Here is a 10277-nt window from a genome sequence, read left to right as displayed (position 1 = left end):
AACAGGACTGAGCTAAGCGTGCTGACATACACCTGTAACACCAGCACTCCAGAAGCTGAGACAGGAGAATCTCAAGTTGTGAAGACAGTTACTATTGCCAACTTGACAGGATCTATGATCCTCTAGGTGACAAAGGTCTGAGCATGCTTTAGAGGAATTAGGCCAGCCTCTGTGCACGTGTGAAGTGTTGTCTAGATTAGGTTCATTGAAGTGGGAAGACCCATCCTGAGCGTGGGTGGCACCATGCCATGGGCTGGCATCCCAGACAGCACGAAGAGGAGAGTTAGCTGAGTAGCGGTGTTCATTGCTCTGGGCTTCCTGATGGTGTACGCGATATGACCATGATGGAGCCTAAGTAAATCCTTTAAGTTGTTCTTACCAGAACATAGCAAAAGACAGGAAAATAATACACAAATTAAGAGGTCAGTGTGATTTGAGTGTGGTGCGGTGGTACACAACTTTAATCCCAGCATGTAAGAGGTGCAGCCAGGTGGATCTCTGTAAATTCAAAGCCAATCTGGTCTACATAGGTGAAGTCCAGGACAACCAGAGCTACATAGAGCTCGTTTCAAAAAAATAAAAAATAAAAAATCTCAGGATTCATGGGCTTGAACTGAGTCAGGCAACCATTCCTGAACCAGTCACTGTGGTCAGTATGATGAAGGATTTCCACAGTCCTAACCCATGCCATGAGCCCTCATAAGCTAGGAGGAGGGGTCAGCTCCATGTGGGCAGAGTGGAAGACAAGTTCCAAGAGTACTGGGCTTGCATGGTGGTATATGCCTTTCTGCTCAGCACTCTGGATGCAAAGGCAGGTGGATTTCTCCAAGTACAAGGGCAGCCTGGTGTACATGATAAGTTTCAGGCTAGCCAGGGTGACATAATGTGAAAAATCTGGTCTCAAAAACAAAAAGGGGGGGCTGATTCTTTACTAGGAGTGAATTAGAGGGCTCAGCAATAAACCCAGACCTCCAAGATGCAAAGAGATGAGAAGGAAATGTTCTCATCCCCAGAAATCCACGTCACGGTGGGAGGATCAGGAGTTCAAGGTCATCCTCAGCAACATAGCGAGTTTGAAGCCAGCCTGGATTACATGAAACACTCCTCCAAAAAAATCAAAAGCGGCATAGAATTCTGGATTGCCAGAACATCCAGAACACAAATGGTAGGGCTAAAAGGGTGGGTGGCTCTAAAACCTGGGTGTTCTGGAATGCCTAGGAACCCCAAACTCTGGATTTTTTTTACATGCCAGGAGAGTTAGAACCCTATGTACTGGGGGATGTGTGAATGGTAGGGATTCTAAAGAGCATGTGGAAGCTAGAATGTCAGAATATCTAAAATATGGGGGTGCTTTGTAATGATCCCAGATCTAGAACACTGAGGTTATTTTTTTCCATGCCAGAGAACTCATGTATTTCTAGAATGGTCGTGATTCTTGAAGAAACAGGGTGTAGTGTTAAATTGAAGTGGTTTTCAATACAAGGAGGAAAATAGTGTATGGAAGAAAGAACAAGGTGGAGAAGCTTCTGGAATGCTATGATCCAGAGCTCCAGAAGGTTATAATGTGCTGAGATCCTACTAGAATCCAGGGGAATAACATAAATGTGATATAAAAATGAGAAATGGAAACTGGAGACTCCAAATTCAAGGGGGAAGGGAAGCCAGATCCATTCCTGCCATCCCCGGAAGTTGCAGTGGTGAGCCAGAGGCTGTTGCCTAGCAACGAGCATTGCCGATGCCCTGGATCCTGGGCAGAAGGGAGAAATTTCGGCAGCACCCCCAGCAAATGCTCCAGCCACAGGGTAGGATGTGGGGAGGGGGTAGATAGGTGAGGGACACGGTGTCCCATGGGGCCACGTGAGCAGGGACTTGAAGTGGGGGGCACACAAAGACAGAAGCATAAGCCCAGTTAATGGGCAAAACTGGGCACTCCATCATTGCTCTAGGTCAGCCCATGAATAGCCAAGAATGAATCCTGACTGCCAACAGTACTGCTCCTGGGGCTTGTAAGCCCCTGGACAGTGGGTAGGCCCTGATTTCTAGGTGTCAGCATGGGGTGGAGTCATGGATTGCTGTAGGTGGCAGTGATGGTGAGAAGGGGCTGTGTGAGTGAATCTGTGCGGCTCATCGCAGGCAGGGATGAGATGTGTACCCTGGATACACTCCAGTGGAAAGAACTAGAGTGGGGGATGTCATGAATCTGGAACATTCCCTGTTCTTAGTCTGAGGGGGTTGGAGCAGTTAGGGCCTAAGGCCGGGTTACCTTTCATGGCTGGAATCCCAAAATGTCTGAGGGCGGGATTAGTGCTTTTGTCAACGAAGCTGTCTGGTGTATGGTGGGCACATGCAATCCTCAAACATGGGAGGACAGAAGTCTAAGAACAATGCAAGCAAACTCGAGGGGGAACAGACAATAGAACTGGTGAGAGATGACGTTCTAAACCCCAAAGTGGAGCATCACGGAAGAGTGGGGTCTAGGATGCTAAGTGGGAGCTTATCACATTTCTCTCTGCCTGAAGCACTAGGGGTTTGTGAAGCTGACAAGACAAGGTGGGAACCTGAGGGTTTGTTTGTCTGTCTGCTTGTTTGAAAAAGATTCTCGCTCCGCACCCTACATGGCTTACAATTTGCTCTTAGACCAAGCTGGCCTGGAGCTCGCCTGGCTCTACCCTCCCAAGTTCTGTCTTTGCGGGACTTACACTACTGTGCCAGGCTGGAACTCAAGTTGGTAGTCGAAGGGAAGGGGTTAGGCCCTCTGAGTTTGGAGATTGTGGGCAGGGCTTGAAGCCTGGAGCCCACTAAAAGGGGGCCGGTGGACTTGGTGTCTCCTGTAGCCTGTGCTCCTTCTTGCCCAGAAAGAGGGGATTAGAGGCTTCCAATAACAAAAGCTTATTATTCTAGGTTCGTCAGGGTTGTTGGGGGGTGACTTTTAAGAGTCAGGCAGGGAAGTGGTTCTGGTGTCTTCTAGGGACCAGGGCAGAGAAGGGTGTGGGAGGGGCAGAGCTGGGGAGTCCTCTGGGAGCTGTGTGGTCAAGGGCGTAGCCTGGATTCACAGAAGGGTAGAACTTAGGAAAGATAAGTTTTTGCAGATGGTGTGGCTAAAACAATGGATGGGACCATCTTTCTGGAAGACTTGATGTGGTCCATAGAGATGGCACCTGGGTCGGGGGTAAGATTAACACTCCAATACTAACTTCTTGTTACTTCGAGATTTGGCGTGGCTGAGGATGAAGGAGGGTCTCGTTATGTAGCCCAGGCTGGCCTGGAAATCACCCTGGAAAGTGACACCACGTTTGACTCATCAGCAAAGTCTGGTCTCTCGCCTGGGAAGTGGGTACCGGGGAATCTATCACTTCCACTAGACAGACAGCTACATTCTGACAGAGACATCAGCACTGAACGAAGGGTGAGGCCTACTAGCGGAAGTCCAGCTGAGAGGACCTGGGCCCCCTGCACATGCATCTCGGTGGTAACCACTTGTGTCACTTGGCACCTCCGCTCAAGAGAGACTGGGGCAGTCAGTACTTGACTCCTGAAACCCTCCCACCTCCCAGAGAACTCCCAGCCCGGGCAACCCCGCCCGGCACCTGTCCATCTAGCCCCTCCTATGTCGCTTACCGATTGGCCTCACTGGGAGCATTGACAGTGCAGGGCTCTGATTGGCGGGAAGTTTCACAGCCCAGGCTTGCACGGTGGAGAAAGTGAGTCGGCCTCTGGCTGGGGCGGAGGTAGGGGGCGGGACCGGGGCCAGGCCGATCGGGACCCACCGGACACACTGCCCTCCTGGAGCCGGACTCTGCACCCGACAGGATGCGCTGGCCTGGCCTCGGCGGCCCCTGCCCCCTCCTCCTGCTGCTGCTCCTCCCAGCCGCCACATCTGCTAGCGGCCCCAGTCCCAGTCCCAGCCCCAGCCCTATGGAGAAGGCGGTGGTCCCGAGCCACCAGGCCGGGTAAGCCCACTTCTTCCTCGTGCTGTGCCCAGTAAGTCTTGTAGTCCCGGAGGAGCAAGACCTTCAGATTTAGGAGACTACAAAGCAGCTGCTTTTGGTAGGAGGATGCTAAGGCCAAAGCTCTTGCATTTGGGATTCCCTACTTTGAAGTCGTTAGAATTCGAGATGCGTTGAGAAATTGAAGCGGAGGTCCCTCCAGAGGGGTGGGATGGGTAAGACTCCAGACAACTGCAGGGTTTATTGAGAGAGAGAGAACCCCAGTTGATACCGGGTAAGACTTCGAGTTTTCTTAGAATAATGGAGATGGGTGGGGCCCTTGAACTAGCCTTCAGCTCCCCAAATTTCCTGAGTGTTTTCTTTAAAAAGGTGCTGGAAGGTCGTGGTGAGATCTTAAAGAAAAGTTGACGTGTTCTGGGTTTCTAGGGGCGCTGAATTAATTGGAAAAGACTTCTAGATTCTTCTAATAGATTAGGAAGACCCATATAGGCTCCTGGCAAGGGGACTGGGGGAACCTGTGTAGGGGAATCCTCGGGTTTTCTGATGTTTCTAGTTTTCTGAGATCAGAGCTCATCAGGATTGAATGAATTACTAATGATTAGGTGGTTAAGATCCAGGATAGTTTATAAATTTCAGTGTTTATAGGACCCCATCGCGTCGGCGGGTGACAGGATCGGAGGAGATGGTCTGCCCTGCTCCTGGCAGCTCTGCGCACCGTTACAAAGGCCGTGGGCTCTGCTCCCGCTCCCGCCTGAGTCTCTGGGAATGCGTTTAGTAACCCGATCCGCGCCGGGGGGCGGGACTGGGAAGGGGTTAACCTGGAGGAAAAGCGGGAGGGATGACGACAGGATTCGAGGGTGTCGAAGGCTCCCCCGGGGCAGCCGGCGCCCCCTCTAAGCCTCACTCGGCTAAAATGGATCCGGGCATTGGAGTCCCTTTCTCAGCATCTTCCAAAGTTTTTCTCTCTGGGCCTGAACGTGCACCATCATCCCTCACCCCCCCTTTAACTTGGGGATAATGGACTTGTCTGGGGGGCCCCTGGGTGACGACGCTCTGGCAGTGCGGCTGAAGGGTCGCCGCTGAGACCCTGGGGCGCGGAGATATATCCGGAAAAGACCCTTTCCTCTCGGACATTGAAGTTCAAGGACCACGAGACGCTGGTCCCAGGACGTACATCCTAGAAAGGCGGGAACTGGATAGAAGTCAGGCCTCAGGATTCCCAGTCCTGGACTTCGGTATCCCTACCACCTCAGCACTGTGCTGGACTGGCAGTCTAAGGCGACACCGCAGTGCACAGCCGCCAAGGTCTGTGTACGTGGCGCCACCTACCGGCCGGTCCTAGGATGGCGTCTGAGCCTCAACTCTGGTCGAATTAGTGGGCGGAGTTCTAGATCCCAGACAGTCCTGGCTTGTAGATTCACTTAGACCTCTTTGAGTGTTTCTTGAAAGAATTTTAAGCCTGGCGTGGTGGCTTATGTATGTAACTTTAGCTTTAGAGGAGAATGAAGCAGGAGGATTGTCGTGAGTTTGAGGGCTGCCTGGGCTACACAGTACATTCTAGACCTTGTCTCAAAATAATGATAGTAATGAGTTCGAGTCCAACCAGAGAGAGCTACATAATGAGAATCTATCGATGATGATGATGATGATGTTGATGATGATGATGATGATGATGAAGAAGATGAATAACTTCATAAGATACAGAGATGTAAGTTTTGGGGTCTTTACTCCTGAAAGTCTAAGTCAGTTTGCCTCCTCTAGTTGCACAGGCATGCCTCACGTGAAGTTATCTACCTGCTTGGAATTCCCTGGAGTCTTGGTTTCTCCTCTTTCCTCCACCCCTGCCCTCCTTTGGGGGAGTTCTGAGGCCTGAGCAGTTCTACCCTCCTATTTACAGTGTCGCTGCCTGTCGCTGCTGCCCTGACCAGACACCTAGGAGTAGCCGCTGCACCCGAGGTGGGTTCTTCCAGGTGGGGGATGGCTGAGGGATGAGAGGTCTCCTTCCCCAGCCTCATCCAAAATGAAGAGATGGACGATGATAGAGGCTCAGCCCTGCTTCTCTGCTGAATCCCTGATTGTCTTTAAAGCTTCCTGCAGGCTCCGAAACTGCCCAACTGACAAGTGCACAGGTCTACAGGGGTGCCTGACCCCAACACCTTCAGTGCCCAGCCCCAGCCGAAGTCCCGAGGAGAAGAGACAGGTATCCCTCAACTGGCAGCCACTGACGTAAGCATATCATTCCTTCCCTTCCAACACACACACACACACACACACACACACACACACACACACCGGCCGTTCACTATTAACTCATTGTCTGTGTTTCTGTTTATTCTTTTCCTTGCCTGGCTGAATCATTGGGTCTTCGCTTCTTGATCTGTTTCTTTCTACATGCCCCACCCACTTTTTTCTTCCCATCCATCTCCTATCGCTTCTCTTTCCATACCTTTCTTTCTTCCATAGTCTTTTCTCTGAAAGCATTTCTCTAAAGATATCCCAAGCCTTGCTCCCCATAAAAGGGCTGGGGGTAATGTTGGGCAAACCCACTCACCCCTGGAAGTGCTTCTGGCTTAAGAGTTTTTTTTTTTCCTCTTGAGATGACGAGGCCAATTTAATAGTAGTGACAGCCTCTTCCACCCACTTCCACCTAGTTTGCAGGAGGCCCGAGCTCTGCTGAGGCAAAGACGGCCCCGAGGGCCGTGGGCCCGGGCATTGCTGAAAAGAAGGCCCCCACATCGCGCCCCTGCCGGCCAGGCTCGGGGTAAGAACATCCGCCCTTCCTCCGTGTAGGGGGCGGAGGGGGGTGGTTCCGGGCCAGATAAAGCCGTCTGGTTCCCACGGTGCTGCCGCCGCCTACCAGTCCCCCATTGTAGCTTGGTCCACCCCACTCCCCAGGACGTAGCCACCTCTAGGGACCCCTGCGTCCGGCAGTACGAGGTGAGCCAGGGACAGAACTAGACGCAGGCCAAAGGCGCTGACCCATCGGGGTGGGGCCGGGAAGCCAGGCGTCCGGGCTCCCGTGGCTGAAGAGGGGGGCAACTCGCCCAGCAGAGAGCGAGGCTGAATCAGCCCAGACAACAAAAGCGATTGTGCGGGTTGGCGCCTGCCCGGGCACAAAATGCCCAAGATTGCGGGACGGCTGGAGTCCAAAGACCTTTTCCTCTTACATGCCAGACCCTCCCTTGGCTCTGCTCTTACTACAGCCCGGTACCCCACATTAGAGCACTCTATAGACTCAGCTACCCTCAGAAGCCCTCTCCTGCTGTGTGGCCTTCAGCCCAGATGCATCCCCTTCCTTCCTAAAGTTTTCCAGATGTGAGCCCCAGCCAGATGTGAGGACCCCCACCCATAGTCTGAGCCTACCCCTTGCCTTTATCAGTCTGCCCTCTCCCACCAGGTGTAGAGAGTCTTGGTGTGATGTGGCGTCTTCAGGTGTAAGCCCCTTAGCCTCCATTCCAGAGTTCAGCTCCTCTAACTCCTTTATGTGCCCCTGTGCACCGACCCTTCTCATCACCTACAGATGTGTCATCTCGCTGTCCACATGGGCCATCCTTGTCTCTATTTGGATGAAGCCTCTTTCCCCAGTGCCTGGTCAGAGGATCAGCCTTTAGCTGGCTCCCCAAATGCAGCCCCCATTACTCTAGTGGATTTCCTCTCAATGGATTCAACTCCCTCTGGGGGCAAACCCGCCCGCCCCCACCTGTTCCCTTCTCTGCTACTCCCCTATAGGCCCCATCCACTTGTTGGAGCACGGGTGGGAGCAGAGGGGGCGCCCTCCCCTTCCCCCTGCGAGTCTAGCGCCCAGCCTTCGCGCCTCTGGCTAAGCGCCCAGCCCCACGCGCCCCCGCGCGGCCGCCCGGGAGGGAGCTATGGGGAGGGGGGGCTGAGCGGGGGCGCGGCCGCCCTCCCCCGCGGGCGGGCGGGCGAGCGGGCGGGCGCGGCCGGGCCCCTCGGGCGGGCTGGGGCGGCGGCGCGGTGGAGCGCGGCGCTGCAGCCATGGCGGGCGGCGCGCGGCTGCTCTGGGTGTCGCTATTGGTGCTGCTGGCGCAGCTGGGGCCGCAGCCCGGACTGGGCCGACCCCGAGAGCGTCTTCGGGTGCGCTTCACCCCAGCCGTGTGCGGCCTGCGTTGCATCCATGGGCCCACTGGCTCCCGCTGTACCCCGACCTGCGCGCCCCGCAACACCACCAGCGTGGACAGCGGCGCGCCCGGCGGGGCGGCCCCGGGGGGACCCGGCTTCCGCGCCTGTGAGTGCGGGATGGTGCTCCCAAGGGAGGAGTGCCCGGAGGGAGGACCCCGGAGACAATGCCTTAGGGAGCAGGAGCCCAGATTCCATGTACAGAAGTGCTGGGGCGTCCGTGAGGTCTTTGAGGAAGGGGGCTTTGAATTCCTGGTTTGGGGAGTGGATCCTCGGGGCGCTGATTTTAGGAGCAATGAGTGTTTTCGGGAACTGTAGTGTCCCACATGAACGGACTGGGACTAGCTTTCATCCCTTTCAGTCAAGGCGAGGATCTCAGAATTGAGGGATCTGGGAACTTTTGAGATGGGGCCCAAATTCGGAGATTGTGCGTAGTGGGTCACCAAGGAGTGTTTCAGAGTCGCATGGCGGGGGGGCTATATCTCAAATCTCTGGTTCTGTCTTTGAGTGGGGGAAGACTAAGAAAGTCTAGCATAGGACTGCTTGTGATAAAGAGCTAAGCGGGAGGGGACCCAGGAAAGACGGGGTGTCTTTCGGCAAGACCTGAATTACAGCGGTTCCACGTGCGACAGATATCCAGATAGGAGGCCTGAGGAAAGGGCGCCCCCTGGGGGAGGAAGGGACCGGTTTGCGCTTCAGCTTCCTCTAGACGAGGGGAGCATTCTGGGGTTCAGGTGAGGTCGGGAGGGCGCGCCACCTGCTAGCCCAGAGTGTGAGGATGGACTGGGGGGTCGGGTTTTCTTTGCTTCCCACCCCTTACGCCCTCCGGAATGGGGAGTGGGGCCCCTGGCGCCGAGAACTCGCCCAGGCTGGCCCCCAGCCAGCCCAACCCGGCCGGCGTGAGCTCATCTCCCGCCCGAGCCCCCGCCCGCTACCACTCCCTCTCTCCGCCCCTTCCTCCCTCCCTCCTTCACTCTCTCCCGGCCCAGCCCCAACTCGCCCGTGCCAGGCGCCGTGCCCAGACGGGTGCCAAGCCCCTGGAGGCACAAGGAGGGACATGTGAAGGCGGGCTGACCTCGGCAAGACCCCTATGTCCTTAGCTCCCTGTTCTTCCAATGTTGTGGGACATGAAGTTAGTTTTGCCCATTTAGCAGTAAGCCCTCTGATATGGGCACCCTGAGTTGGGAGTCTATTCAAGCCAAGAGCAGGCAGTGAAATTACTTAAGAGACTAAGAAATGCCCCTAAACTTGGTACCTTTCTCCTATCCGAGACACTTCCATTTTTGCAATCTTGCTTCTCGATTGAGTACTTCTTAAGCTCTGACATTTAAAGAACCCCATTAAGGTACCTGGAGTCCAGGCTTAACGCTCCTGACAGGGGATCCGGGTTTTTGGTTACCGGATCCAAAGGTCTCTCTCCACCCGGGGTCAGCACTCCAGGAGCTCCTTCCGCGAAGCTTCTTCCCCCTTTTTGGAGGTACTCCTCCAAGCTGCGCCCCTCCCAGGAGAATTCTAATATTGTCTGTCACCCAGCGGCTTCCCCTGAAACATTCAAGAGTAAGCCTTAAGTAGAGATAATTCTCCCCCTTCAACATCGCCACCCATTCTCTTCCCACATAGCCTAATTTTTTTTCTTCTTCTTCTCTTTCTAATGTAGCCTTCCCAGACCTATCCACAGAGGGCCATTAATCAAGACTCAGGGCAACCAGACCCTTGGCTAGGGAGAAGTAGGACTTTCCACCGATTCCTAAGGTCCCGCAACTTGAGAGTCTTAGCAACTTGAGAGTCTTAGCAACTTGAGAGTCTTAACGTGCTAGAAACTATCAGACTCCACTTCTCCTTGTCCTCAGCTCCCTCACATGGGCCACACCCCCGCCTCCAGAAAGTACTAGTCCTGTTTTCTAGGCAACTCTCCGAAAGGACTTGAAAGACTCTTGGTTGAGAGCCTAGATTTGCTCTGAACTAGCCTCACCCTGCCTCCTAGAGAACTTGGGTCGTCTTTGAACCTCAGAGTACTGCCTTCATGCTCATGTCTTCCAAGGACGCCTGTCCCCTGACTCGTCTAGACTGGGGTGGCTCCCCTGTGCTTCCTTTTGTACAGTTGTGGCTCAGAAAATCACACACACACACACACACACACACACACACACACACACACACCTCCCCGAATAGCCCGGGCTGTCTGCTCCCTCC

At 54.3% G+C, this 10277-nt stretch overlaps 1 protein-coding gene across 4 annotated transcripts in view; it reads left to right on the top strand.

The window, feature by feature from the left end:
- The first annotated feature begins 2344 nt into the window (after positions 1-2344).
- Ltbp4 (latent transforming growth factor beta binding protein 4) overlaps positions 2345-10277 on the top strand; it is a 34748-nt gene continuing 26815 nt past the window's right edge. Inside the window, exons 1-4 of one of the 4 annotated variants that reach the window (XM_031385827.1) lie at positions 2345-2550; positions 5845-5903; positions 6035-6173; positions 6599-6708. In XM_031385827.1, the coding sequence (XP_031241687.1) occupies positions 2345-2550; positions 5845-5903; positions 6035-6173; positions 6599-6708 (514 nt within the window). Of the gene's footprint in view, positions 2551-3754; positions 3951-5325; positions 5656-5844; positions 5904-6034; positions 6174-6598; positions 6709-7895; positions 8194-10277 lie in introns of those variants that run through there. The other 3 variants (XM_031385828.1, XM_031385830.1, XM_031385829.1) reach the window with 3 other exon arrangements.

The sequence above is a fragment of the Mastomys coucha genome, unplaced genomic scaffold (assembly GCF_008632895.1).
Source record: "Mastomys coucha isolate ucsf_1 unplaced genomic scaffold, UCSF_Mcou_1 pScaffold21, whole genome shotgun sequence".
In the NCBI taxonomy this organism is placed as follows: Eukaryota; Metazoa; Chordata; class Mammalia; order Rodentia; family Muridae; genus Mastomys; species Mastomys coucha.
Note: the sequence above shows the minus strand (reverse complement) of the source record. Positions and strands in the feature narration are given on the sequence as shown.